The following is a 26,583-nucleotide window of genomic DNA, read 5'->3' as shown; positions in this document are numbered from 1 at the left end:
GTGGGGGGAGCACCCGCGGGGAACAAGAGAGGGGCTGGACCCCGGGTCCCAGCACACAGGACTCTGAGCTCCACCGGGGAAGGGTCCCGGGAAGGAGCCAGAACTCCAGGTTCCCACTCAAGGAGGAGAGGGCCTGGGGGCCCGGACTTCGGGGTTCCTGAAGAGGAGACCGAGGGCCTGGAGAGTTGGGGGTTGGGACTCCCGCATCTCGGGTTGGGGGCTTCAGCCTGTTCGCTCACGTGGCGCTCAGCCCTTCTGCCTCGGCATCCTTCTGCTGGTCCTTCTGGGCCGCCATGTCCGCGTCGTGGTGGGTAGACCCGCAGTAACCAGCCCAGAGCCACGCAGGTCCCGCCGGCCCCGCCCGAGCCCGGACTCTCTAGGCGGAGCCGACGTGGCGCGGCTCTGAGCCGTAGGGGGCCGTAGTTACGCCTCCGAGCATTGTGGGAGTTGTAGTCCTTATGGTCTCCACCAGGACGGGCGTCAAGCGCGAGGTCTGGCTAGCAAGACACCTCCTTGGGAGTTATAGTCTAAGAAAGCGGTGGGCCACTCTAGGCATTGTGGGAATTGTAATTTCAGGCGCGGAGTGTTCTGTTGGTCAGGTGGGCACTCAGGATGAGGATGTTACTAGAGTTCGAATGGCAGAAATAGACGTTGTATTTTCCGTGGTGGGTCCAAGGGGGACCGCGCAGAGCTGTCGTTCTGGCGCGAGAGGGTTTAATAAAAACAATTCGCGAGTCACAACCTCAGATGTTCTGATTCAGATTCAGCAAGTTTGGGATGGATTTTATTGATTTGCTTTGTGTTTTCTTTTTCTTATTATTTTTATTTTATGTTTATGAATGTATTGCTTGCATGTAGGTAAGTGCACCTGTGTCGTGCAATGGCCGCGGAGGACAGAAGAGGCCGGCAGATCCCCTGGAACTGGAGTTGTTAGCTGCCATGTGGGTGCTGGGATTTGAACCTGGGTCTTCTGCAAGAACAATCAGTTCTTAACCGCTGAGTCTCCAGCCCTGTGTTTTCTTTTTTAAAAAATATTTATTTTTATTTACGTGTGTGTAGGTGTGGGCCGCCTGACCTGGGTGCTGGGAACCTAACTTTGGCCCTGTAAAAGGGCAACAAGCAGCCTGAACTGCTGAGCCATCTTTCCAACTCCTTTTTAACTTTTTGAGACAGGGTCTCAGGTAGCCCTGGCTATCCTGGAACTCACTGCATACAGTTGATCACTGTATAGTTGATCTTAATCCCTTTTGCCTCTCTGTACCTCCCCAGTGCTGGGATTACAGGTGTGGGCCACCACACCCAACAAGAAATTTTGTAATTTTGTTTAGGTGTTGCACCTGGAGTCCAGCCTTGCTTCAGAAAGTCAGAGGGGGCTGGAGAGATAGCTCACCAGTTAAGAGCATTGGCTTCTCTTTCAAGAGAACCTGGGTTCAGTTCCCAGCACCCACATGGCAGCTAACATCCATCCTTCACTCCAGTTCCAGGGGATCCAGTGCCCTTCTGACCTCCACAAGCATTGCATGATGCAGGTACACTTACATATACACAAACATACACATAAAAATAATAAATAAATAAGAGCCAAGTGTGGTGGCACATGCCTTTAATACCCAGCACTTGGGACGCGGAGGCAGGCAGATCTCTGTGAGTTCAAGACCAGCCTGGTCTACATAGCAAGTTCCAGAACAGCTGGGGCTACAGGGAGACCCTGTCTCAAAAAGACCAAAAATAAATAAATAAAGGTCAGAAGAAGACTGTGGATGTACAGTTAGCCCCAAGCACTAGACAACAGTTGAGTTCAGAGTGATGGAGTTGCATAGACAGGGGTCAGAGAAATATTGCAAACCAGGTTGGTGGCAAGTTCCAGCAGTATCTTCCCATGGCCAGCTGGGAAAATCTGGGTTTGATTGTTATGGGAACCACTAAGCTTCTTTATGAGAACAAAGTGAAAGTTTTTCCAGCCCACGATCCTCAAGTCCTTCATTATCTTACGCAGGCCTAGAGCTGTCATGGTGGGAGATAGGGCTTCAGGGGAGAAGGCAAATGGGATCCAGAGGCAAGGATGTTGCAGAAAAGGGCTGGCTCAGTGAAAGAGTGGGAAAAGCTTTGGATAAGGGAAGTTTTAGGAGCTGGGGTCTGAGCACCAGGGCAATTGGGATAGGAGCCTGTGAGATAGTGTATGATCTCTCAGCAGACCTTTAAGGATGACCCTAAGCAGAGATCCTAGGAGGAATGGAGGTAATGGGGTCTCTCATGGAGAAGGCCTGTGGCAGATGAATCCTGAATCAGTGGTGGTGGGAGATGGAGGGCACCTGAGACACCAAGAAATGGGTCCTGGCTCTGAGCTCTCTCCAGTCAAGCCTTCTTCCTGCTTCTTGGATTCCCAGAGCAAGTGGCACTGGGGGGTGGGGGTGGGGGTGAGGGAGATGTTAGCACAAATAACTCGAGACCTGATTGATAGTCCCTGCTGTGTGACTGCAAGGAATTCCTCCCCCTCTGTACCATGGTGGTACCATCTGTCTAAGCTGGTGTCCTTCCCTGCACTAGATGAATGAAGCAGTTGTTGTGCGTATCTAGGAGAGGTCTAGGCCCATGCAACCCCTCCCAGGGCTAGCTTTGTCCTGAGATCACCAGGATTCATAGCACACAGGACTCCAAGGATGACTTGAATTTATGCCTCTGCCTCCCAAGTGTTGGGATTGTAGGTATGCATCACCATATTGGACATCTGTTTTTTTCTTCCTTCTTTTTTCTTAATATTTTGTTTATTATTTTCATTTTATATGTATGAGTGTATTGCCTGCATGTGTGTAAGTGCACCAGTGTCATGCAATGCCCATGGAAGTCAAGAAGAGGGCATCAGATCTCCTGGAACTGGAGTTACAGATGGTTGTGAGCCACTGATGTGGGTGCTGGGAACAGAACTTAGGTCCTCTCTAAGAGCAGCCAGTGCTCTTAACTGCTGAGCCATCTCCCCAGCCCCCCTCTTTTTCTTGAGACAGGGTCTCATGTATCCCAGACTGATCTTGAACTCTATGTAGCTGAGGATGACCTTGAACCTCTTCCTGCGTCCACCTCACAAATGTGGCGGAATTACATGTGTGTGCCACCATGCCTGGTTTATGTGGGGCTAGGGATCAAACCCAGAGCTTTGTGCACGCTAGTATTCTGCCACCTGAACCACATCCCCAGGCCCTTTATTATTTTTATTTTTTGCATGGTGGTGCATGCCTTTAAATCCAAGCACTCAGAAGGCAGAGACAGGTGGGTCTCTGTGAGATCCTGGCCAGCCTGGTCTACATAGTGAGTTCCAGACCAGCTGGGGCTACAGGGAGACCTGACAACAATAACAACAGCAACAAAAAACCCACAAAACTCAAAACAAGAACCCCTAAACTTTGTTATTTATGATCAGTGTGTGTGTGTGTGTGTGTGTGTGTGTGTGTGTGTGTGTGTGTGAGAGAGAGAGAGAGAGAGAGAGAGAGAGAGAGAGAGAAAATATATCCGAGAGCGTGTGTGTGGGGGAGAGAGAGAGAGAGAGAGAGAGAGAGAGAGAGAGAGAATACATACCACAGGGCTTGTATGGAGGGCAGAGAATAACATGGGAGTTAGTTCTCTCCCTCCACTGTGGGTTCTGAGGCGTGAACTCAGGTCATCAGGTTTGTGTGGTAAGCACTTTCACTCCCTGAGCCATCTCATGGCCCCTTTTATAGATTATTTATCGATTATTTATTTATTTATTTATTTTTGGTCTTATTGAGACAGGGTCACCCTGCAGCTCCAGCTGGCCAAGAACTCACTATGTAGACCAGGCTGGCCCTGTACTCACAGAGATCTGCCTGTCTCTGCCTCCCAAGTGCTGTGTGTGTGTGTGTGTGTGTGTGTGTGTGTGTGTGTGTATGCACACACAATAGCACACATGTAGAGGTCAGAAGACAATTTTTAGGAGTTGGCTCTCTCCTTCCACTACGGCTTCTGAGGATTAAACTTGATTTATCAGGCTTGGTGGCAAGGGCTCTTACCTGATGAGCCATTTTACTGGCCTTTTGTTTTTTCCCTTTAACAAGGTCTCACTATGTAGCCCAGGCTGGCCTCAGACTCTGATCCTTCTGCCTCCCTACCTTTGGAAAACTGTGATTACAGGCATGTGCTACCACCACACATAGCATCAGCCCAGCTGTCTTATGATGGACATGTGCACACTCATAGAGAACGGAGGTGTCCTCTCCACTCACACTCCTGCACTGGGGAGCTGACAAGCCGGCTGCACTCCTTCAGCCTGCACTCCCGGCTCCTAACCCTAAGGGAAGAGGCTTAATTGACCAACCATAATGGCTAAAATTTAAAAGGCTGCTATCGCCATCTGGTGGCAAGACGGTGGAACTGATAGGGACTTTCATAAGCTGTTGAAAGCAAAATGCCCAAACCAAGCTTTGGATAGGTTTGGCAGTTTCCAGTAAAGTTAAGCAGTCTGAGAGCTAAGCATGGCGGCATATGCCTGTAAACTCAACACTTGGGAGGCAGAAATATGAGGATCACTAAGTTTGAGGCCAACCTGGCCTACATAGCAAGACCCTGTTTAAGTTAAATAGCTTAAGAACCAGGTGTGGCATGCTTATAAAGCACACTCAGGAAGCTGAGTGTGACTCCATGATACATCTGTGACTCCAACACTGCGTATTGGTCCCTATTGATGCACATTTGAATTGTGCCCGGGTTGGGGCTGCCACCATTGGTGCTGCTGGAAATAGGAAGAAACGCTCATCTTCTATTCTTTTTATTTGTTTTTCTTTGGTTGGTTGTTTGAGGCAGTATCCCAGTATGTAGCCCAGGCTGGTCTTGAATTCAGAGATCCACCTGCCTCTGCCTCCTGAGTGCTGGGATTAAAGGTGTGTGCCACCATACCCAGCAAGGCTGAGATTTAAAAAAAATTTTTTAAATTATTTTTATGTGTATGGGTATTGCCTGCATGTAGGTAAGTACACCCATGTCGTGCAATGCCCTCGGAGAACAGAAGAGGCTGTTGGATCCCCTGGGACTGGAGTTATGGACAGTTGTTAACTGCCATGTATGTGCTGGGATTCGAACCCTGGTCTTCTGCAAGAACAACCAGTGTTCTTAACTGCTGAGCCATCTCTCCAGTCCCAAGGCTGATATTTTTTAATGATTTATTATTTGTGTGTGTGTGTGTGTGTGTGTGTGTGTGTGTGTGTGTGTGTGTGTACTGGTGCATGCAGAGGTCCCCTGGAGCTGGAGTTACAGGTGGTTGTGAACCACTTGACATGGGTGCTGAGAACCAAACTTCAGTCCTCTGCAAGAGCAGCAAGCAGTATGAACTGCTGAGCCATCTCTCCAGCGTCTGTATCTTATTTTTGGAGACAAGGTCTCTTACTGAACTTGGAGATAGCTGATTCAGCTAGGCTGTCTGGTCAGTGAGTGCCAGGGATCCACCTGTCTCTGCCTCCCTGGCACTGGGATTACAGATGTACATCACCAAAGTCCAGTTTTTTATGTGGGTGCTAGGAATCCTATCTCAGTTCCTTATGCTTCTGGGGCGAGCATTTACTGGCTGAGCAGTCTCCTCAGCTCAAGCAAATGTCATCTAAATATCACGGAGTTGTGGGGCTGGAGAGATGGCTCAGCGATTAAGAACACTATTCTTGCAGAAGATCCGGGTTCAAATCCCAGAACCCACATGGCAGCTAACAACTGTCCATAGCTCCAGTTCCAGGGGATCTGACAGCCTCTTCTGTCCTCCTTGGACATTGCGCGGCACAGGTACACTTACCTACAAGCAGGCAATACATGCATACACATAAAATAAAAAAATAGCCGGGCGTGGTGGCACACTCCTGTAGTCCCAGCACTTGGGAGGCAGAGGCAGGCAGATCTCTGTGAGTTCAAGGCCAGCCTGGTCTACACAGTGAGTTCCAGGCCAGCTGGGGCTACAGGGAGACCCTGTCTCAAAAAGACCAAAAAATAAATAAATAAAATTACTGAGTTGTACCCTTAAGATCGGTGCACTTTTTGTTTAAAATTTTAAAATTTCTTTTTCCTTTTGTGCACTTGCTGGTGTGAAAGTGGACCTCAGTGAAAAAGGAGTCTGGCTTGGTGACTCAGAGCTTGGTCAGCCTCAGTCCAAAGCCCAGATCTGTTACCTCCATGGCTCTGTGACCATGAACAAGTCACTTCCCCTCCTTGTGACTTACACCTATGACAATTAGGACACGCAGAGTACTTACAGGGTCATCAGTGAGTCCCTGTCACCACCTTAATGCCATGGTTCCACAGGAAAAGACCCTCTCTGTCATCCCAAGTCCCAGTCCTCTCCTCCCCTGTGCTCATTCCATAATCCCAATGTGTGGTGAATCCAAAATCCATGATTCTGTGCCTTAAGATTCCACATCCCAGCTAGGTAAAATGGGCTCACACGAGTCGCCCAGCATCATGCACTGGCAGAGGGGACCCCATCCACCCACAGGCCAGCAAGCATCACACACATACACAGTGTCTCTCTCCCCACTGATATATTTGATAATTGTTCAGAATCAGAACCGGAGATGGCAACAGCCAGAGGGTGGGGCTGAAGGGAGTAAAAAAGAGCCCAGGAAGGGAATAGGGGGGAGGCAGGAATGCAAAGGAGAGAGGGGAGAGAAACACAGAAAAGGGAGGGAGGCAAGAGGCAGGGGCTGTGGGGGGAGACAAGTCAGCCAGAGGGGGGAGAGAGGAAGAGGTAAGGGGTAACCAAGGTGTGGGGGATGAGGCGGCGCCACGGGGAGAGAGGGCCCCTCTCCCCAGAATACAAAATGGGGGAACTGGAGGGGGATGTCCTGGGCTGGGGGCAGGGAAGACACGGGCAGCGTGGTAGGTTGAGGTCAATAGTAGGTCTCTTTCTCCACCCAACCTGCAAGAACAAAGAACAGGGACAGTGTGAGAGATGAAGAGAAATGAGAGATATATAGAGAGCTGGTGTGTTGGCATGCCTGGAATCCCAGCACTTGGGAGGCTGAGACAGCAAGAACTGGAGTTCAAGACCAGCTTGAGCTACATAGAACCTATCTCAAGACACACAGTCACACTTGGAAAAGGAGAGGAGGCTGGGAAAGACAGGAAGAAAGAAAAGAGAAAGGGAAGGGAGACATGTTTAGAGGAGGGATGGGAGGGGGAGACACAGAGAGGCATTGGGAAAAGCTGGCCCTGGTCTCCTGAGCCACCCCTCCCTCCCAGCCTTGTGTCCCTGGCCACGCAGCCCTCACCCCCGGGGTTCCTGCGCAGGATGAGTTTGCGAATCTCGTCATAGACGAAGATGAGGAAACTGTAGGGGAAGGCACAGAACCACCAGCTCGGCCTGCAGAGAGAAGAGGGGAGACAGATGTGAGTGATGGACACAAGAGCAGGGGTGGGGAGGGTGTATCCAATATCGTAGGATCTCTGTTGCCACAGAAGAGTGCTCTGCACCCTGACTAGGGCTTGAGCTCTACAGAGTGACCCTCTGTGAGGATGCTGGGGAGATGGTGGCATCAGAAGAGGGAGTGGTTCTGGTATTCAAGGCTGAGGCCAGCCCCTGAGGATGTCCCACAGCTCTGTAGGGGGTGCCAGCGTGTGAAGCTCCTTGGCGGCCTGGGTACTCACTTGAGAGGGTACATGCGAAGGGCCACATCCATGCCCGGGCAGTAGGATAGGAAGGCGGCAAGGGCTGTCTCCTCAAACAAGCCAAAGATTAGAATCTTGTTCCTGGAGGCACAGGAGAGGCGGGGCTAGACCCAGAGCACCCTGCTGCCAGGGATCCCCAGCCCACAGGAATGGAGGCAGGCAGATACTCAGAGATGCATGGAAAAGCAGACGGAGCAGGACAGGAAGTCATCAGCAGACAGCGATGAATACACAGAGGCAGTGGGTGGAACAGAAGTTGAGACACAAGGAAAGAGATACAGGAAAAAGTCTGAAACAGAGAGACACAGGGACAGCAACAAAGATGTAGGAATCGGTGACACATCCCAGCCCTTGGGAGGCTGAGGCAAGAGGTTTGCCACAAGTTTAAGGCTAATTTGGTCTACATATCAAGACTCTGTCTCAAGTAGAAAGAAAGGAAGAGGCAGGTAAAGAGGGGAGAACGGGGAAGGAAAGAAAAAGAGAGACAGAAGGATGGGCTCACAGAAGCAATGGTAAAAAAGTGCAGACCTGGGGACCTGGAGCACCCCCACCTTCACCCATATGCCGAGACAGGCTTAGAATCTAAAACACGTGCCCTTTGAAAGAAAATCAACTCAGAGGCAAAACAACTAAAGCTCAGGGCATGAGAGGGAGACACAGACAGACACATGAAGGGGTGCAGCCGCACGGCCTCACTTCATGCCCTGCTGGAAGACAGAGTTCCTTCGGGTCTTGCAGATGATCAGATCAGCCCACTGGACGACCACGATGCTCACAAAGAAGGCTGTGTGACATGTGAATTCCACCACTTTCCTCTGTTCGTATGTCTGCAGGAGTGATACAAGGTGTCATCTGTGACCACAGCCCCAGAGTCCTTCACTGCTAGGCAGGACCTTAGATGTATTTTCCTTCTTGGGCTCACAGCCTTTGGGGGCTTAAGAAAGAGGCAGGTGTTTAAGGAAGAACAAACGTTCAGCGAGTCATTCTCAGGGACCAGGGACTCTGCACAACTCCAAATAAAACAAAAAGCAGCCAGGCTTTGAAGGGACAGGCAGCCATAGGAAAGAGGGCCTGGAGGTCCCTTGTTTGGGTAGAAGGTCTGGATGCTGCCCCCAGGACAGAGAGGCCAGCACGGGACTTGGAGCAGCAGTTAGGCTGGTCCTGAGGCTCCCAACCAGCCCCACTCACCCACTGCTGCCCATAGCTGTCTTCTAAGTCATTGACAGTGCGGTCGTCCCAGTTCAGCCGGATGCCCACCAGGTTGCCAGGCAAGAAGCCATTTTCTGCCAGGATCACAAAGTAGGAAAAGAAACCACCAAGGGCCTGGATCATCCCTGGGGGAGAAGGGAGCCAAGGGGAGGCTTAGGTAGGGCTGTCAGCACACCCAGTGCTCCCCTAAGAACTTCACATGGCTTAGGTCACTTCAGTCTTCTTGCCTGAGCCATGTCATCTCCAGACCCTAGTGGTGAGCCCCTGAGATGGCTATGTGCTTAGGGACCTCGGGGAGGAGGCTCACTAAATGGATGATCCAAGGCCCACTGACACCTGACCTAGGTTGCCAGAATACTGAGATGTCGTGGAGCCAGGTCTAGCACTGCAGGCCTGTAATCCCAGCTACTCAGGAGGCTGAGGCAGGGGGATTGAAAATTTAAGGCCTGGCTAGGCTACACAATGAGTCAAGATAGCCTGGACAGCTTAGTGAGACCGTGTCTCAAAATAAAAGGGGGGATATAGCTCAGTGGTAGAATGCATGCCTAGAATCTGCCAGTGAGAGAGCATCTAGGGGTATGGTTCAGTGGTAAAGTACTTGCCTGGCATGTAGGATCTGGGTTTAATAATAATAGTAACAACAACATCAACAGCAACAACAATTGCCAGTGTGGTGGTGCACGCCTTTAATGCCAGACCCTGGAGGCAGAGGCAGGCAGATATCTGTGAGATCATGGTCAGCCCGGTCTATATAGAAAGTTCTATGCCAGCCAGGGCTATAGGGAGACCTTGTCTCAAAGAAACCTCCTCTGGCCTCCGTAGGCATTGCATGTAGGAGTGCACTGACATACATACAGGCAAAACACTTACATATAAAATAAAAATAAATAAACTATAAAACAAAACAACTGCTACTGATAATAATTAATTAATTAAATAATAATTTAATTTAATAAATTAATAATTAAATTTAATAATTTAATAATTAATTAAATAAATTAAAGTCGGGGCATGTTTGTAATCCCAGCAGCACTCAGAAAGCAGAAGGATCTCTGTAAGTTCCAGGCCAGTCAGTGCCACATGGTGAGACCCTGCCTCAAGGCAAACAAACAAAAATCCTAAAGGACTCCAGATTGAGTTGCTTAAGCCCCATGGGCTCTGCTTTCTGGGACACCCTCAGGGGCAGTTGGTCAGTATTTCTAGAGCTCTTCCCATGTGGCCCCCAGCAGAGGAGGTGGTAGGGCTCAGTCTAGAGCCCTCAGTCCAGGGGTACTTGCACCCTGCTGGGCCAGCATATGGTTCTGAGCTCCAGCAGCCCTCACCGATCTGCCCATAGGCCATGCTGATGAGCCTTTCATTGACCAGCTTGTCTGTGCGTGGGTTCCTGGGCTGTCTCTTCATGATGTCACTCTCGGCAGCCTCATAGGCCAGGGAGATGGCAGGGACCTGGGTGGGAGAGGCTGTGTGAGTAGAGAGAATTTTTGTGAGGGTGATCCCCAAGCTCTCAACCCCAGTGGCAGCCAGGCTCACCATGTCGGTGCCCAGGTCAATGCAGAGGATGGTGATGGTGCCCAGAGGCAGCGGGATGTTGGCCATGATGAACAGCAGGAAGGGTGTGATCTCGGGGATGTTGCTGGTCAGAGTGTAGGCGATGGATTTCTTCAGGTTGTCGAAGATCAGGCGGCCTGCAGGGGGTGGAAGAGGCTCAGAGCTTGAAGTCTACCAGCCCCGTGTCCTGTCCTTCCCTGCCCGGTCCTTACATTCTTTTGTTTGTTTGTTTGTTTGTTTTGAGGTGCTGGGACTTGAACCTGAGTTTCCTGCATGCTAGGCAGGCTCTACTGCTAAGCTACATCCTGAACCTCAGGGGATTCTAGGCAGGTGCTCTACCACTGAGCCACGCTCCCAGCCCCTTATTGATGGATTCTAGGTAAGCACTCTACCATTGAGCTTACATCCTTACTCCTCAACCCCTTGCATCCTATCTAATCATCCCTACCAACTTACATTTGCACGTCCGACCACATCACTTCTTGGGAACCTCTTTAGCAGCTTCTATCAAAGTTAAACATCCCCTTACACCTACCAACCCAGTAACTTCTCTTCTAGGTTTATACTAACAAGAAATGACTGCTTCTGTCCACCAGAGACCAGGTTCACAAAAATCAGACACAGGCTTGGGGAAATGGCTCAACTGGTAGAGCATTTGCCTAGCATGCACGAGGCTCTGGGTTTGATCTCTACCAGCAGACAAAAATGCGTGTGGTGGTGCATGCTAGCACTTGGGAGGTGGAGGCAGAAGGATCAAAAGTTCAAGGTCATCCTTAGCTACATAGTGAGTTTCAGGCCGGTCTTAGATACATGAGTTCCTGCCTTAAAAAAATAAAAATAAAATCTCAGACTGATGTTGTGGTGCTCTGAGGCAAGAAGCTAGTTCTCCGCAGGGCCCTGGGATGGAAGTCAAGGTCAGGATGGCCCTGGCCCGTTCCTACCCATTCTTCCCTTCCTCCCTCTCCTGCTCTCCCCTCCTCTGGCAGGATGAGGCATGCAGGAGGACCCACTGGCAGGTATGGGAACAAAGGCTATGCCAATAGTGGGCACAGTGCCTGTGAAGAAGGAAATGAGACTCACTGAGAAACAAAGTAACTGTTATAAAACCTCTTTCCAGGGCCAGCGAGATGGCTCAGCAGGTAGAGGCACTTGTGGCCAAGACAGCCTGAGCTCCATTCCCGTGACACATAGAGTAGAAGGAGAGAACTGATTCCCCCTATTTATCCTCTTGACCTACACACACACACACACACACACACACACACACACGCACACACGCACACAGAGAGAGAGAGAGAGAGAGAGAGAGAGAGGTACATACACAAAATAAATAAATAAAATGAAAAAAAATCTTTCCATTGAAATAGACCATGAAGTTAAAAATCAAAATAAGGGCTGGAGGGATGGATCAGCAGTTAAGAGCACTGGCTGCTCTTGCAGAGGACCTGGGTTCAATTTCCAGCACCCACATGGTGGCTAGCAACCCTCCAGTTCCAGGGGAATCCAATGCCCTCTTCTGACCTCCACAGGCAATGTATGACATTTATATACATGCAGGTAAACACTGGTATACATAAAATAAAAATAATAATTTTTTTTTGTCTTTTTGAGACAGGGTCTCACTGTAGTCCCAGCTGACCTGAACTCACTACGTAGACCAGGCTGGCCTTGAACTCACAACGATCTGCCTACCTCTGCCTCCCGAGTGCTGGGATTACAGTGTGTATCACTATGCCCAGCTTGCCCAGCTATTTGTCCTTTTTTTTGGTCATATATTGGGTTACTAAACTGAGATGATGAAAAAAATATTCATGACACAAAAGTAGTCATATTGTACAATCCCACTGAGACTAAAAGTCAAGATAGTGAGATTTCTGTGTGTGAGGGATACAGGTTGGGAGGGGACACAGTTGAATGGAGAGCTGGGTCTCTCTGTCTCTGTCTCTCTCTGTCTCTGTCTCTCTGTCTCTCTGTCTCTCTGTCTCTCTCTGTCTCTCTCTGTCTCTCTCTGTCTCTCTCTCTCTCTCTCTCTCTCTCTCTCTCTTTCTCTGGTGTTGGGAATCAAACCCAGGATGCTAGGCAAGCCCTCTTCCAATGTTCTCTCTGTTGACTGGAATCTAGTGGCTGCATGGCTGTCTATGCATATAAAAATCCATCATAGTATGCATGTTCTGTCTCAAAAAATGCAATAGTCAGCCCCACACACTGACTTCTCCCTGTGACGAGAGGCCATGAGCCACAGGGGAATCATTAAAAATAAAATAACCCAATTTTTAAAAATGGGTACAAGCTAGGTATCATGGTGCACACTTGGAATCCTAGCCCTTGGGAAATGGAGACAGGAGAGGCAGGAGTTCAAGGTCATCCTTGGCCACATAGCAGGGCCAGGGTAACTCAGGCTACATGAGACACTATCTCAAAAAAAAAAGTGATAGACTAAAATAGGCATTTCTCAGAATATACAAACAGGCCAGGTGTGGAGGCTCATGCCTGTGATCCCAGCACTTGCCTGTGATCCCAGCACTTGGGAGGGAAAGGCAGGAGAATCACTGCAAGTCTGAGGTCAGCCTGGTCTAGATGTGACATTTCAAGTCAGCCAGGACAATCCAGTCAGACCCTGTCTTGGTAAAAATCATAGTGGTACACACCTTTAATCTCAGCACTCAGGGGGCAGAGGCAGAGGCAGACAGATCTCTGTGAGATTGTGGCCAACCTGGTCTATATAGGGAGTTCCAGGCCAGCTGGGACTACAAGGAGACCCTGTCTTAAAAAGACTGGAAAAAAATAAATTAAAAATATCAAGGGCTGGTACCTTCAATCTCAACGCTTGGGAGGCAGAAACAGGAGAATCTCTGAGTTCAACACCAGCCTGGGCTCCATAGTGAGGCCTGCCTCAAAATAAAACTGTGGGCAGTACCATCTCTGGGCAGGTGGGCCTGGACTGCATAAGAAATGTAGCTGAGGGGCTGGAGAGATGGCTCAGTGGTTAAGAACACTGTTCTTTCAGAAGACCCGGGTTTGAATCCCAGCACCCACATGGCAGCTAACAACTGTCTGTAACTCCAGTCCTGGGGATCTGACAGCCTCTTCTGACGTCCACAGGCATTGCACAACACAGGTGCACTTACCTACATGCAGGCAATGCATGCATACACATAAAATTAAAAAATAAAATAAAAAAGTAAAAATGAAAGATACATAATAATATTCAACATCACCAATTAATTATCAGGAGAATACAAATTAAATTAAAACTGCAATGAGATATGACATCACCCCAAGAAAAGATGGTCATAATAAAAAGACAAAAGTGCTAAAGAAAAGGGAACCATTGGTCAGAATGTAAATGAGGTGTAGTGAGGGCTGGAGAAATGGCTCAGTGGCTAAGAGCACTCACTGCCTGCTCTTGCAGAGGACCTGGGTTTGGTTCCTAGCACCCAAATAGCTGCATGGTGCAACCTTATTTCGGAAGAACAAGACCAGGGGCCAGCAAGATGGCTTAGTGGGTAAAGGTGATTGCTGCCAAGCCTAATGACCTGAATTTGAGGCCCAGAATTCGCATGGTAGAAGATTACCAACTCCCGCAAGTTATCTTCTGATGTCCACACGAGCATTCCAAATAAGTAAATAAATAAATAAATAAATAAATAACTGCAATTTTAAAAATTTCCAAAACTTGGGGGGTGGAGAGATGGCTCAGCAGTTAAGAGCACTAACTGCTCTTGCAGAGAACTGGAGTTCGATTCCCAGCACTCACATGGTGGCTAGCAACCATCTGTAACTCCAGTTCCAGGGGATCTGATGCCCTCTTCTAACCCCCTTGGGCATTACATGACACAGATACATTTACATACATGCAGGCAATACACTCATACATATCAAATAAAAATAATAAATAAAATATTTTTTAAAAGAATCACACTAATGGAAACAAAAAACCTCCAAAATTAGAAGTAACATATAATTCAGCAATCTTACTCCTGGTATATAGTCAAAGAAAATGACATCAGTCTGTTGAAGATACATTTGCACTCTAGTGTTCAGGTCAGCACTAGTCACAAGAGCCAAGAAATGGAAACAATGTATCTATCAAGTGATGAATACACAAAATGTGACTATGGATATACAATAGAATACTATTTGACCATGAAAAAGAATGAAATCCCATCAATTGTGACAGGACAGATACAACTGAAAGTCATTCTGCCAGGCATGGGGCCCAAGTACCACAGGATCACCTACAAGTATGGAATCTACAAGAGTTCATCTCAGGGGCTGGAGAGATGGCTCACCAGTTAAGAACCCTGATTGTTCTTGCAGAAGACCCAAGTTCAAATCCCAGCACCCACATGGCAGCTAACAATTGTCCGTAACTCCAGTCCCAGGGGATCCAACAGCTTCTTCTGATTTCCGCAGGCACTGCACGACACGGGTGTACTTACCTGCATGCAGGCAATACACACATACACATAAAATAAAAATAATAAATAAAATTTAAAAAAAAAAGAGTTCATCTCAGCCAGATGTGCTGTTACACACCTGTAATTCCAGTACGCAGGAGACTGAGGCAGGAGGATTGCTATAAGTTCAAGGCCAGCATGGGCTACATATTTGAGACCTTCTCAAAAATCCAGAGAAAGGAGCTAGAAAGATGACTTGGCAGTTAAGAGTGTGTACTGCTCTTGCAGACGACCCAAGTTCTGTTCCCAGCACCCCTGTTGGGCTTTTCCCAGCTGCCTGTAACTCCAACTCCAGGGGATCCAATGCCCTCTTCTGGCCTCTGAGGGCACCTGCACTTGCTTATGCACATACCCACACACAGACACACACATACACATAATTAAACAGAAGAATTGATCTAGAAGTTGAGAGAAGAATGACAGTTACCCGACTCTGGGGAGAGTGAGGGGGGACATTGGGGAGAGTTAATTACTGGGTGCTAAGTTATAATTAGGAGTAAGGAGCTGTGATACAGCTCAGTGGTAGAGCTTGAATTAGCACATGCAAGGCCATCGGTTCCACCCCCAACACCAAAAAAGAAAAAAACAAATGATGGATATAGGAAGCTGGTGTGCTGCTGCACAGCTGGGTGACTATCGATCACATACACTGCCTGTCTCAAAGATCTGAAGAAAGGACATTGGATAGTCCCACCATGGAAAAGCGATAATGGGGAAGACAGATATGTTTAACCCGACTTAATCAGTAACCAATGTATATGTATATATCAGAGCACCGCCCAGCAACTCATTTTCATATATAATTTTTTTGAGACAGGGTCTCATGTAGTCCAGAGTGGCCTTGAACTTGCTATGTAGCAGAGACTGGCCTTGAACTCCTGACCTTCCTGCCTCTACCTCCTAAGTGCTAGGATTACAGGTACATGCCACTATGCTCATATGCTCAACTGGGCTTTGATAGCAGTCTTTTCCCATAAGCTCTCACTGTCCTGTAGCCCCAGCTGGCCTGGAACTCACTATGTAGACCAGGCTGGCCTCAAATTCACAGAGATCTGCCTGCCTCTGCCTCCCGAGTGCTGGGATTAAAGGCATGAGCCACCACCCCTGGCCCTGTCCAGCATTTTTTTAGATTAATTTTTAAAAAATTGTGTCTTCAGTTCCAGATCTGACGCCCTCCTCTGGCTTCTGTGGGTATTGCATGCACATGGTGCACTTACATACACACTGGGAAAACACTCATGCATGTAAAATATAAATAAAAATTTTATGTTTATGTGTTTACGGGGGAAGGTTGTGCGGGTAAGTGCCCAAGGAGGCATTAGATCCCCTGGAGCTGGAGTTACAGGTAATTGTCAGACACCGACGTGGGTGCTCGGAACTATACTCATCCTCTGCAAGGGCAATGCACGCTCTTAATCACTGACCTGTCTTTCCAGCACCTCCTCCCCTTTTTGAGACAGGATCTTGTTATGTGATCTCAGATGGCCCCAAACTTCATGACAATCTTCCTGTCTCAGCCTCCTAAAGTGCTGGGATTACCAGTGTAAACCAGCACATTTGGCTAATATGTACAATTTTTATGTTACTATATATCTGTTAAAACTAGGTTCGGTGTGTAATCCTAGCAAATCAGGAGGAAGAGGCAGGTGGATCTCTGTGTTTGAGGTCAGCATGGTCTGCATAGCAAGTTCTAGGCCAGCCAGGGTTCTACATCGAGACTGTGTCAAAAACAAACAGATAACAGCCCCACCCCTACCCCCTCACACACACACACACACACACACACACACACACACACGAACACACACATACAAAAAAAAAACCCAGAAACAAAATCCAGCCAGTTGTGCCTCAAACCTATAATTCCAGCACTCAGAAGGATGAGACTACTAGTGAGTTCCAGGCCAGCCTGGGCTACATATTGAGACCCGTCTCAAAAACAAACCAGACTATACCAGAGCTGGGTGACACAGGGACCTGAAACAAATCCACCCCTCCTGCCCCGTGACCTCCACTTTGCAGCCTTGTATACCAGTACACCTCTGCCTTGTTTTCTCATCTTGCTAGAGACTCTGGCAGTGACTCAGTCCCCAGCCCTGGCCAACTCACCCTCCTCTACACCAGTGACAATGGAGGCAAAATTGTCATCCAGCAGAATCATGTCAGCAGCCTGCTTGGAAACATCAGAGCCAGCAATACCCATGGCCACCCCGATATCAGCCTTCTTCAGAGCAGGGGAGTCATTCACACCATCACCAGTTACAGCCACAATGGCTCCCTGAAAGGAGAAAGAATGAGGATGAAACCCAGGGACCCAGACCCTGACCTCCTTCCTCACACCCAGGGATCCAGACCCCAGCCCTCTTCCCTCAGATCCAGGGGTCCAGACCCCAGCCTTCCTCCCTCAGACCCAGGGTCCAGACCCCAGTCTTCCTCCCTCACACCCAGAGATTCAGGCCCAGTCCTCCTCCCCAACACCCAGGGATCCAGACCCCAGCCCTCCTTCCTCAGACCCAGGGACTAGACCCCAGCCTTCCTCCCTCACACTCAGGGGTCCAGACCCAGCCTGTATTTCTCAGACCCAGGATCTAGACCCCAGCCCTCTTCCCTTTGACCTAGGGGTTTAGACCCCATCCTTTCTCAAACTGGGGTGCCCACCTGTCTCTGACAGCCCTCTACAATGATGAGCTTCTGCTGGGGGGAGGTTCGGGCAAAGACGATCTCAGTGTGGTTCTGCAGGATCTCGTCAATCTGCTCAGAAGTGAAATCCTTGAGGTCAGTGCCATGGATCACACAGGCTTTGGCATCCCTGGAAAAAGGAGAAAGAACAGTGGTGGAGGTCATTGAGGAATGCGGGGGGAGTGCCTGATGAGCAGAGACAGAAAAAACAGAGTACAGATGGAAGGGTCAGAGGAGGGGGTCTAAAGTTGGGGCACACAGATGAGTAAGTAATAGGAGACAGAGAGAGTCAGACATGAGAACAGAAAAGCTGGAAGTCAGAAAAACGTGAATACACAGAGACAGACAGGAACAGAGAGAGGCAGAGAAGTGTGAGACTTGATTGAATCTTTTGGTTCAATGTTTATAAAGCAAGTGTTTAATTATTCATAACAGCACCTCTGTAGCCTTTCCCTTCCTCCCCCCCCCCAGTGGTGCTGGAGATAGAACACAGGGCCTCTTATAATACTAGGCAACCTCTAACCGCTGAACAACACCCCAACCCCTCCCTAGTGGATTCTTCTGAAGGTGCTCTATCACTGAGCCACACCCCAGCCCCTCCCTGGGGATTCTAGGCAGGTGCTCTACCAACTGAGCCATGCTCCCAGCAGTTCCACACTGGGCGGATTCTAGGAAAGCTCTTTCTCTAAGCTACATCTCTAACCCTTGGTGTTTTGAGACAGGGTCTCAAATTCGTGATTCTCCTGCCTCCTCTTTTGACTGTTGAAATTATAAAAGTGCACCAACCAACATGCTTGGCTTTATTTTACTTTATATTGGTATTGTTTGGGGGCAGTCCTAGGAATCAAGCCCAGAGCATGTGTGTGCTACCCAAGGGCTCAACATTGAACCATACCCCCAGCCCTAGTACCCCTAGCAAACAGGAAACTAAGGCTCAGGCAGCCTAACTGACTTATTCAAGGTTACACAGTGGTGAGTAGCAACAAAAGGAGGTAAACTCAACCTTCCCAACCCCTCTGGCTGCTGCCCTTACATGTGAAGGACAACAAACATACACAAGCTCTGAGCAAATGGGGCGGGGGCGGTCCCAGGAAGGAAGAGGGTGGTTGGATGGGGCAGAGTCCGGATGGTGATCATCCTGATGGCTCTGTAGGGTCTGGGGAGGGAATGACTGCTCACCGGGGGTTGACCTGGCTCACGGGGATGTTGAGTCGGGCAGCAATGTCCTCCACAGTTTCGTTGCCTTCGGAGATGATGCCCACACCTTTGGCAATGGCCTTGGCCGTGATGGGGTGATCGCCAGTGACCATAATGACCTGCAAGCATTGTGTTTTAGGGGTGGCCCAGCCTCCAGCACCAGCCCCTGCCTTCACATCCCCCAGCTGCCCTAGGACATACCTTGATGCCTGCACTTCGGCACTTGCCCACAGCGTCAGGGACGGCGGCCCGGGGAGGGTCAATCATGGACATGAGACCCACAAAGCAGAGATTGTCTGTGGTGAAGTTCACATCATCACAGTCAAAAGCAAAGCCCTTGGGGAACTGTTCCTCCGGCAGGTAATAGTGGCAGAAACCTGGTGACAGGGACAGGGACGGGGACATGAGGGCCCAGCCTCAGGGCCTCCATGTCTGCTCCCCACGGCTCCCAGCTAGCTAGCTATCTGGTTCTCCAGCAGTCAGTCTCCCCACACAGTCAGCTAGTCAATCAACATTCATTTCCTAGCAACGATCCCATTCTCTCATTCCTTTAGTCATGGTGCATTTTGGCTCTGAGCCAGGCTCAGGAAAGCATCAAGCCTATCCTTGACCCTAAAGGGTCCCTAAAGCTAGTCCTGTCCCTTCCCCACAGGTGATACACACCCAACACACGCTCGCCCAGACCACCAAGCTCCAGGTAGGCATTTTGGAAGGCCTCTTTCATCTCCTCATCCAGCGGCTGCTCTTTGCCCTGCAGGAGGATGGTGGAGCAGCGGTCCAGAATGCGTTCAGGGGCGCCCTTCATCACCAGCAAGTATCGGTTGTCACTGGGGTCTTCAGTCTCATGGATAGACAGCTGCAACAGAACAGGGACACGATGTCTGAGCCATGCAGGGACCCAGAGGCTGCCTGCACCCACCTTTCCAGGCCCACACAGGGCCTCAGGTGCCAGGACAAGACAGGACTGGCAAGGAGCACAGCCTCTATCTCTCCACACCAGAGAGAGATCTTCTCACCCTTCCTTCCTCCCTTTTCCCCTTCCTCCCTTCTTTTTTTCTTTTTTCTTCAGCGCTGGGAATGGAATCCAAGGCCTTTCACATGCTAAGCTGGTGCTCTACCCCTGAGCTACCTCCTCAGCTCAAACTCTAGAGAGGCTATTACCTGTTTCTCAACTCTCTGAGAGATCTTTGCTCAACCTGCCCTTTTCTGACTCTCTGTCCCCGTTGTATCTCCCACAGAAATCCCATCTGTCCTTGTATCACACGCTTTCTGTCTCTGCCTTGTCTCACCTCCCTCACAGTCCAAATCTAACTCCTAGTCAGATCTGGTTGTTAGCTTGCCTGAAGTAGTCCCAGAATCTGACCTTTTCTCGCTCCCTTCTGCTGTCCTTGCTCTTGGTACGGATAACCATTTACTTTCACTGGAAACTTGGCCTGTACTCTCTGTACAGCAACCAAGAGGGGCCATCATTTAACAGCAGAACTCTTGCCTAGAATCCCCCACTGAGGGGCTGAGGGTGTGGCTCAGAGGTAGAGCCCCTGCCTAGAATCCCCTAGTGAGGGGCTGGGGTGTGGCTCAGTGGTAGAGCACCTGCCTAGAATCCCCCACTGAGAGGTTGGGGTGTGGCTCAGGGGTAGAGCACCTGCCTAGAATCCCCCAGTGAGGGGCTGGGGTGTGGCTCAGGGGTAGAGCACTTGTCTAGCAGTTGCAAGGCCCTGGGTTCCATCCTCAGCCCCACAAAAAATAAAAATTAAAAAGAAACTGTGAGTCAGTGAAAAATGGCCTGGAACTCGCTATGTAGGCCAGGCTGGCCTCGAACTCAGATGAAGCCATTCTGGCAAAGAGTTCAATAGTTTCCCTTTTAAACAAATGCCCATCAAAAGATGAAAGGATCAACAAGATGTGGAGTATTTACACAAAGGGATATTATCTTCTCTAAAAAGGAAGAAAGCAGTTGGGTGTGGGAGCTCACATCTGTAATCCCAGCACTTGGGAGGCTCAGGCAGAAGATCACCATGAGTTCCAGCCTGGCCAGGGCTACAGACAGAACAACAAAAGAAAGAAAACAGATGCCATGGTGGCGCACGCCTTTAATCCTGGCACTTGGGAGGCAGAGGCAGAGGCAGAGGTGGATCCCTGTGAGTCGGAGGCCAGCCTGGTCTACATAGCAAGTTCCAGGCTAGCTGGGGCTACAGGGAGACCCTGTCTCAAAAAAAAAAAAAAAAAAAAAAAAAAGGAGGGTTGGCAGGATGACCCAGAGGCTAAATGTGTGAGCCTGGCTACTTGAGCTTGGTCCCCAGAAGCCATGTACATGTGGAAGGAGAGAATCTACTTGACAGAGTTGTTCTCTGGTCTCTGACCTCCACACCCCCTACCATCAAACATATACAACAACACATTTTGAAAAAAGCAGTGAGGTACTGATGGACATATGGCTGGATCTTGAAAAGCATGCAGAGCAAAACAGAACATGAAACATCCGGAACAAACAAATCCACAGAGACAGAAAGTAGGTTAGTGTTTACTGAAACTGGAGGTGGGATGTGGAGGAGGAGGGGGAGGGTGGAAGCTAAGGTGGGGGGGCAGAGATTCTTTCTGAGGTAATAAAATCGTTCTAAAATTGACTATGTAGGTGGCTGCCTGTATCTGTGAAGACACTAAAACGATTGAATTATACACTTTAAAATAGATGGTGGCTCATGTGAGTTGTGGCTTCATGAAGCTATTTAAAAGGATATGCGTCAAGCCCTATCTTCCCGCCTGTGCTTCCTCTCATGGCTTTTGTTCTTCCCTCAGAGTCATGGCCAGGTCTCCTCCACAGCCCTTGGGGACTCCATGGTTCAGTATACACAAGTCCTGTCATATGGCTGCCTGTGGTTTAGACAAGCTCACTCCTGCCTCAGGGCCTTTGCACACACTGCCTGTGACCTGACTGCTCTCCCTGTCCCACTTGCTGGGTTCCCTCCAACATTCTTTTGTCATTGTTTGTCTTTCAACACTAGAGTGTCAGAGAGGAGGGGCTTAACTGTTGTGTTTACTACTCTGTGCACCTCAGCACCTATCACAGGGCCAAGACGCTCAAAACCATCTAAAAAAACGCGTGAAATTTGCTGTCGATATTGTGGCTGGGGCCCACCCTCTACTGCAGGGTGTTCATGCCTGCACCTCTCAACTGGCCTGGAACTTGCTATGTAGACCAGGCTGGCCTCGAACTCAGAGATCCGCCTGCCTCTGCCTCCTGAGCGCTGGGACTAAAGGCCTGTGCCATGGGTAGTCTCTCACTTTTGAATTCACTGCTCTGTCGCTCCCCCACTCTCATGAGCATCATTCTCTTTGTACAAAGGAGAAACATGCTCCTAAAAGATGAGTGGGACACAGGTGACTACATCTGAGTATCACAGAGAAGCTGTCCCAATGGGGAAATGTAGATATTTCCTCTAGGCCTGATGTGGCCTGCACAGTCCTGGGGCGGGGTTCCTGTGGTTAGCTCAGAAGACCTTGACCCACAGCCATGGCTGGGAAGCAAGCAGAACCAAACAGTGATGCTAGGCCTACATTAATGGTGGTCAGCTGCTGACATTGCCTAATGCAAGGATGGGAGGGGGAGCCACCAGGCCCTTCCTGCTGTCCCCAGCCACCAGGGAGCTGGGACCCCAGTAATGTAGCTGTAGCTGCCATGAGTCATCACCCATGCTGGGAGGGGGCTTTTAAGACCACTGTTTTCGAAAAAAGAACTCTTAGGCCCTTTTTTTTTTTCGTCTTTTATATATAGGGTCTCCCTATAGCCCCAGCTGGCTTGAAGTTCACTATGTAGGCCAGGCTGGCCTTGAACTCACAGAGATTCACCTCCCTCTGCTTCTTGAGTGCTAGGATTAAAAGTGTGCACCACCACACACCCAGCCCTTATTTTATATTTTTATTATGTGTGTATGAGTGTATTTCCTGTGTGTGTGTAAGTGCACCTGTGTCATGCAATGCCTGCAAAGGCCAGAAAAGGGCATTGGATCCCCTGGACCTGAAATTATAGATGGTTGTTAGCTGCCATGTGGGTGCTGGGAACTGAACCCAGGTCCTCTGCAAGAACAGCCAGTGCTCTCAACCGCTGAGCCATCTCTCTAGCCTTGATGCAGCTGCTTGTGAGTCACCCCATGCTCCTGTAAGTAATTCCTCACCCCCATGCCTAAAATTAAGCCTTATAAACACATTGGTTTCACCAAGCTGATGTGGATGGAACTGTTTCTTTGGCCTCCCTCTGGGCTGAATAAATGTTTCTTTTGTTTATTTTTGGTGTTTTGAGACAGGGTCTCATATAGCCCAGGTGGCCTTTGAATTTGCTATGTTGCTGAGGATAGATTTGAACTCCTGACCCTCTTATCTCCACCTCCTAGACGCTGGGATTACAAGCATATGCCATTATGCCTGCCTCTGCCTCCCAAGAGCTGGGATTAAAGGCATGTACTACCACGCTTGGCCCAAATAGACATTTGGGCCTTTATATCTTCCCGGGAAGAGTCATTCAGTGCCTCCAGAGCTGGTGTTTGTACCTGGTATTTGTTAGTGGAGTTGAAGGGAATCTCAGCCACCTTCTTGTTGCGCTCCCGCATCAGCTTCACAGAGCCTGAGGACAACTCGATGCACTTGAGCAGGGCAGACTCGGAGGCATCCCCAGCCACGTCCCTCTGCAGCAGGCAGAGAGCCAGGTCAGTCAGAAGTACAGATCAGGTGACACAGGTGTGTGTATGGGGGGGGGTTACTCAGGCAGCTTCACCCACCTTCAGCACAGGGATGTTGTCCTGCCCACCCTTGAAGACAGCACGGTTGCAGAGCCCGGCAATGTGGGACAGGGCCACCCAGGTATGTGAACTCTTGTCGAAAGATGTCCCTGAAGGAGATGCATGTGAGGTCAATGGGTTCCCCAGGGCCAAGTGCCCCAAGTCCCCACCCTGGGACCCCACTGACCTGACTGATCTTCAGTGGTGTCAGCCTCGTGGATCTGGTTGTCAAACCACATGTGGGCGACTGTCATGCGGTTCTGGGTTAGGGTCCCCGTCTTGTCTGAACAGATGGTGGATGTGGATCCCAAGGTCTCCACAGCTTCCAGGTTCTTTACCAGACAGTTCTTCCGAGCCATGCGCTTGGCTGTCAGCGTCAGACACACCTGGTGGACCGGCAAGGGTTGGGGTGCTTCAGGGAGCAGCAGGGGTAGTTGAGCCACACAGATGTCCATAGCCCACCTGCCCTGCCTCTGCAAGAATCCTATGTTTCAACCAGGACCGTGGAACAAGTATCAAACAGCAATGTGTGTGACAGGTGCAGAGCAAGAGAAACAGATTCAGATGTCCCCATCCCCCCAAACACACAGTAGAATGTTCACAGCACCAAGAAACTCAAACTCAAAACACTTGAACTGTCTACCACAGGCAGAAAGGATAAATTAGGGAATCAAAGACAGAATAGTATTTACCAAGGAAAAAGAATAAACCATTGCTGTCTACGACCACACGTAGGAAGTTCAGTAACGTGTTGTTCAGTAAAAACAGCCAAATAAGAACAAGGTGTGGTGACGCATGCCCGTGATCCCAGCACTTGGGAAGCTGAGGCGGCAGGATTCCTCGTGCAAGACTAGACTGAACTACATGAGACTGCCCCAGCCCCCAAAGCAGATCAAGATAGGCACTCATGAGAGTTATTCCATTGGCTTTAAATTTGGGAAAAGGTGAAATTAATCTATGCTGTTAGAAGTCAGATTTAGAGCTGGCTTCCTGTTGGGGGGCACGGGGGCTGAATGAGGTCATGAGGAGAATTCTTTGGGACTTAATCTGGGGCAGCTGAGATGGTGTGTTCATGAAGAGGCAGGCCCTTTGGGTAGACACTGTGTATGTAAAAAGCCTTTGATACGTGGTAGTTTTGAACATGCTGACCCATCACAGTCTGGATTTACATGTTGCCTAAAAGGATGTTGGAACAGAGTAGTAGTTCTAAGATGGTCTCATCTTTGGGCCTTGAAAACCATACTTAGGGGACTAGCGGTATAGCGGGGTTCAGACTACATGCTTAGCATGCATGAGACCCTGTGTTCCACCCCCAGCACCGTGAGCCAAGGAAAGAAGAAAACCAGCTGTGCATGGTGGACTACATGTGTAATCTCAGTCCTCAAGAGGCTAAGGCAGAAGGAACGTGAGTTTGAGGCCAGCCTAGGCTACTACATAGCGAGTTGAAGGCCAGATTCAGCCACATTGTGAGATCCTGTTTCAAAAAGTCAGAAGGAAAGTCTGGCATGGTAGTACATGCCTTTAATACCAGCACTGGGGAGGCAGAGGCAGGCAAATCTCTGTGAGATTGAGGCCAGCCTGGTCTATATAGTGAATTCCAGGCCAACTGTGACTGTAGGGAGACCTTGTCTATAAACATTTTTAATAAGTCAGGAGAGCTTCAGGAAGAGGAGGAAGAGGAGGAAAAAGAGGAGGAGGAGGAGGCCTCTTCTACCAGGTGGTTGTTTTATACCTTGTGCCCACCCTTAGCACTTGAGAGGTTGATGCAGGAGGATTACCACAAGTTTGGGGGCAGCCTATGCTACATACTGACATCCAGGAAAGCCTGGACCACAATGAGACTTTGTCTCAAAAAAACAAAAGGATGCCTCCCCCCTCAAGCTGAGGACCTATAGACAATTGATGGCTGCTGGAGGAGGAGAGTCAGTTTTCTTCAGGGGTGTCGTCTCCTGGTAGGCTGACCATACTCCAGTGGACGGCCCCATAACTCTGCATAGATGGGCAGCACTAATTGGACTCAGTGAGTTAAAAAAAAAAAGGACACGAAGTTAGGAGGTGGGTGGGAGGGGGCTCTGGGAGGAGTTACAGGGAGGATTTAGGCGTGAATATGGTCAAAATACATATGTAATTAATTAATTAATTCTCAAAGAATTACTACAAATATATTTTTAAAAAACAAAAGGAGGGGGAGGCTGGAGAGATGGTTTATCAGTTAAGAGCACTGGCTGCTCTTGTAGAGGACCTGGGTTTAATTCCCAGCACACACATGGCAGCTAACAACCATCCATAATACTAGTTCCAGAGGATCCAACATCCTCTTCTGTCCTCCTCAGGCATCGCATGACACAGGTGCACTTACATACACATAGGCAATACACTCAAACACATCAAAAAATAAAAAAATAAAAGGGGAGAGGAGGGAGAGAGAGAGAGAGAGAGAGAGAGAGAGAGAGGGAGAGGGAGACAGGGAACCGTATTTAAGTGAAAATCCTACATATGTCTGGGGTGGGCACTGATGACTGGGTATGAGTGGTAGAGTATTACTTTATTTTAAAAAATTAACCTATTGGGCTGGTGAGATGGCTCAGTAGGTAAGAGCACTTGCTGCCAAGCCTGATAACCTGAGTTAGATCCCTGGAATCTACATGGTGGAAGGACAGAACAGACTGCCTAAAGTTGTCTTCTGATCTCATTTGTGTACCATGGCACACGTGCACGCACAAAAATAAATGTTACAAGATGTTTTTATAAATTAAACAACTCAAAATTTATTTTACGGGGCTGGAGAGATGGCTCAGTGGTTGAGAGCACTGGCTACTCTTGCAGAGGAAACTGGGTTCAAGTCCCAGCATCCATATGGTGGCTAACAGCTGTCTGTAACTCCAGTCCCAGGGTGATCTGACGCCTTCCTCTGACCTCCTTGGGCATTGCATGACACAGGTGCACTTACACACATGCAGGCAATACACTCATACACACAAAATAATTTTATTTATTATTTTTATTTTGTGTGTATGAGTGTATTGTCTGCATGTATGTGAGTGCAACTGTGTCGTGCATTGCCA

The 26,583-nt window shown here is 49.2% G+C and overlaps 2 protein-coding genes across 2 annotated transcripts in view; both read right to left on the bottom strand.

Moving 5' to 3' along the window:
- Rabac1 (Rab acceptor 1) overlaps positions 1-397 on the bottom strand; it is a 3,864-nt gene extending 3,467 nt beyond the window's left edge. Inside the window, exon 1 of the mRNA XM_008846438.3 lies at positions 240-397. Within this exon, the coding sequence (XP_008844660.1) occupies positions 240-295 (56 nt within the window). The 5' untranslated portion in view covers positions 296-397. The remainder of the gene's footprint in view (positions 1-239) is intronic.
- A 6,113-nt stretch (positions 398-6,510) lies between these two features.
- The window catches only part of Atp1a3 (ATPase Na+/K+ transporting subunit alpha 3), a 34,284-nt gene continuing 14,211 nt past the window's right edge, over positions 6,511-26,583 (bottom strand). The window contains exons 9-23 of the mRNA XM_008846437.2: positions 23,706-23,904; positions 23,519-23,628; positions 23,291-23,425; positions 19,410-19,602; positions 18,948-19,123; positions 18,729-18,865; positions 17,529-17,679; positions 16,980-17,148; positions 10,393-10,547; positions 10,185-10,308; positions 8,842-8,987; positions 8,350-8,480; positions 7,633-7,734; positions 7,257-7,348; positions 6,511-6,904 (exon numbers count right to left, since the gene is read on the bottom strand). Of these exons, the coding sequence (XP_008844659.1) occupies positions 6,876-6,904; positions 7,257-7,348; positions 7,633-7,734; positions 8,350-8,480; positions 8,842-8,987; positions 10,185-10,308; positions 10,393-10,547; positions 16,980-17,148; positions 17,529-17,679; positions 18,729-18,865; positions 18,948-19,123; positions 19,410-19,602; positions 23,291-23,425; positions 23,519-23,628; positions 23,706-23,904 (2,049 nt within the window). The 3' untranslated portion in view covers positions 6,511-6,875. The remainder of the gene's footprint in view (positions 6,905-7,256; positions 7,349-7,632; positions 7,735-8,349; positions 8,481-8,841; positions 8,988-10,184; positions 10,309-10,392; positions 10,548-16,979; positions 17,149-17,528; positions 17,680-18,728; positions 18,866-18,947; positions 19,124-19,409; positions 19,603-23,290; positions 23,426-23,518; positions 23,629-23,705; positions 23,905-26,583) is intronic.

Source organism: Nannospalax galili, unplaced genomic scaffold (genome assembly GCF_000622305.1).
Source record: "Nannospalax galili isolate Female #2095 unplaced genomic scaffold, S.galili_v1.0 scaffold1623, whole genome shotgun sequence".
In the NCBI taxonomy this organism is placed as follows: Eukaryota; Metazoa; Chordata; class Mammalia; order Rodentia; family Spalacidae; genus Nannospalax; species Nannospalax galili.
This window is presented reverse-complemented; position numbering and strand designations above follow the sequence as displayed.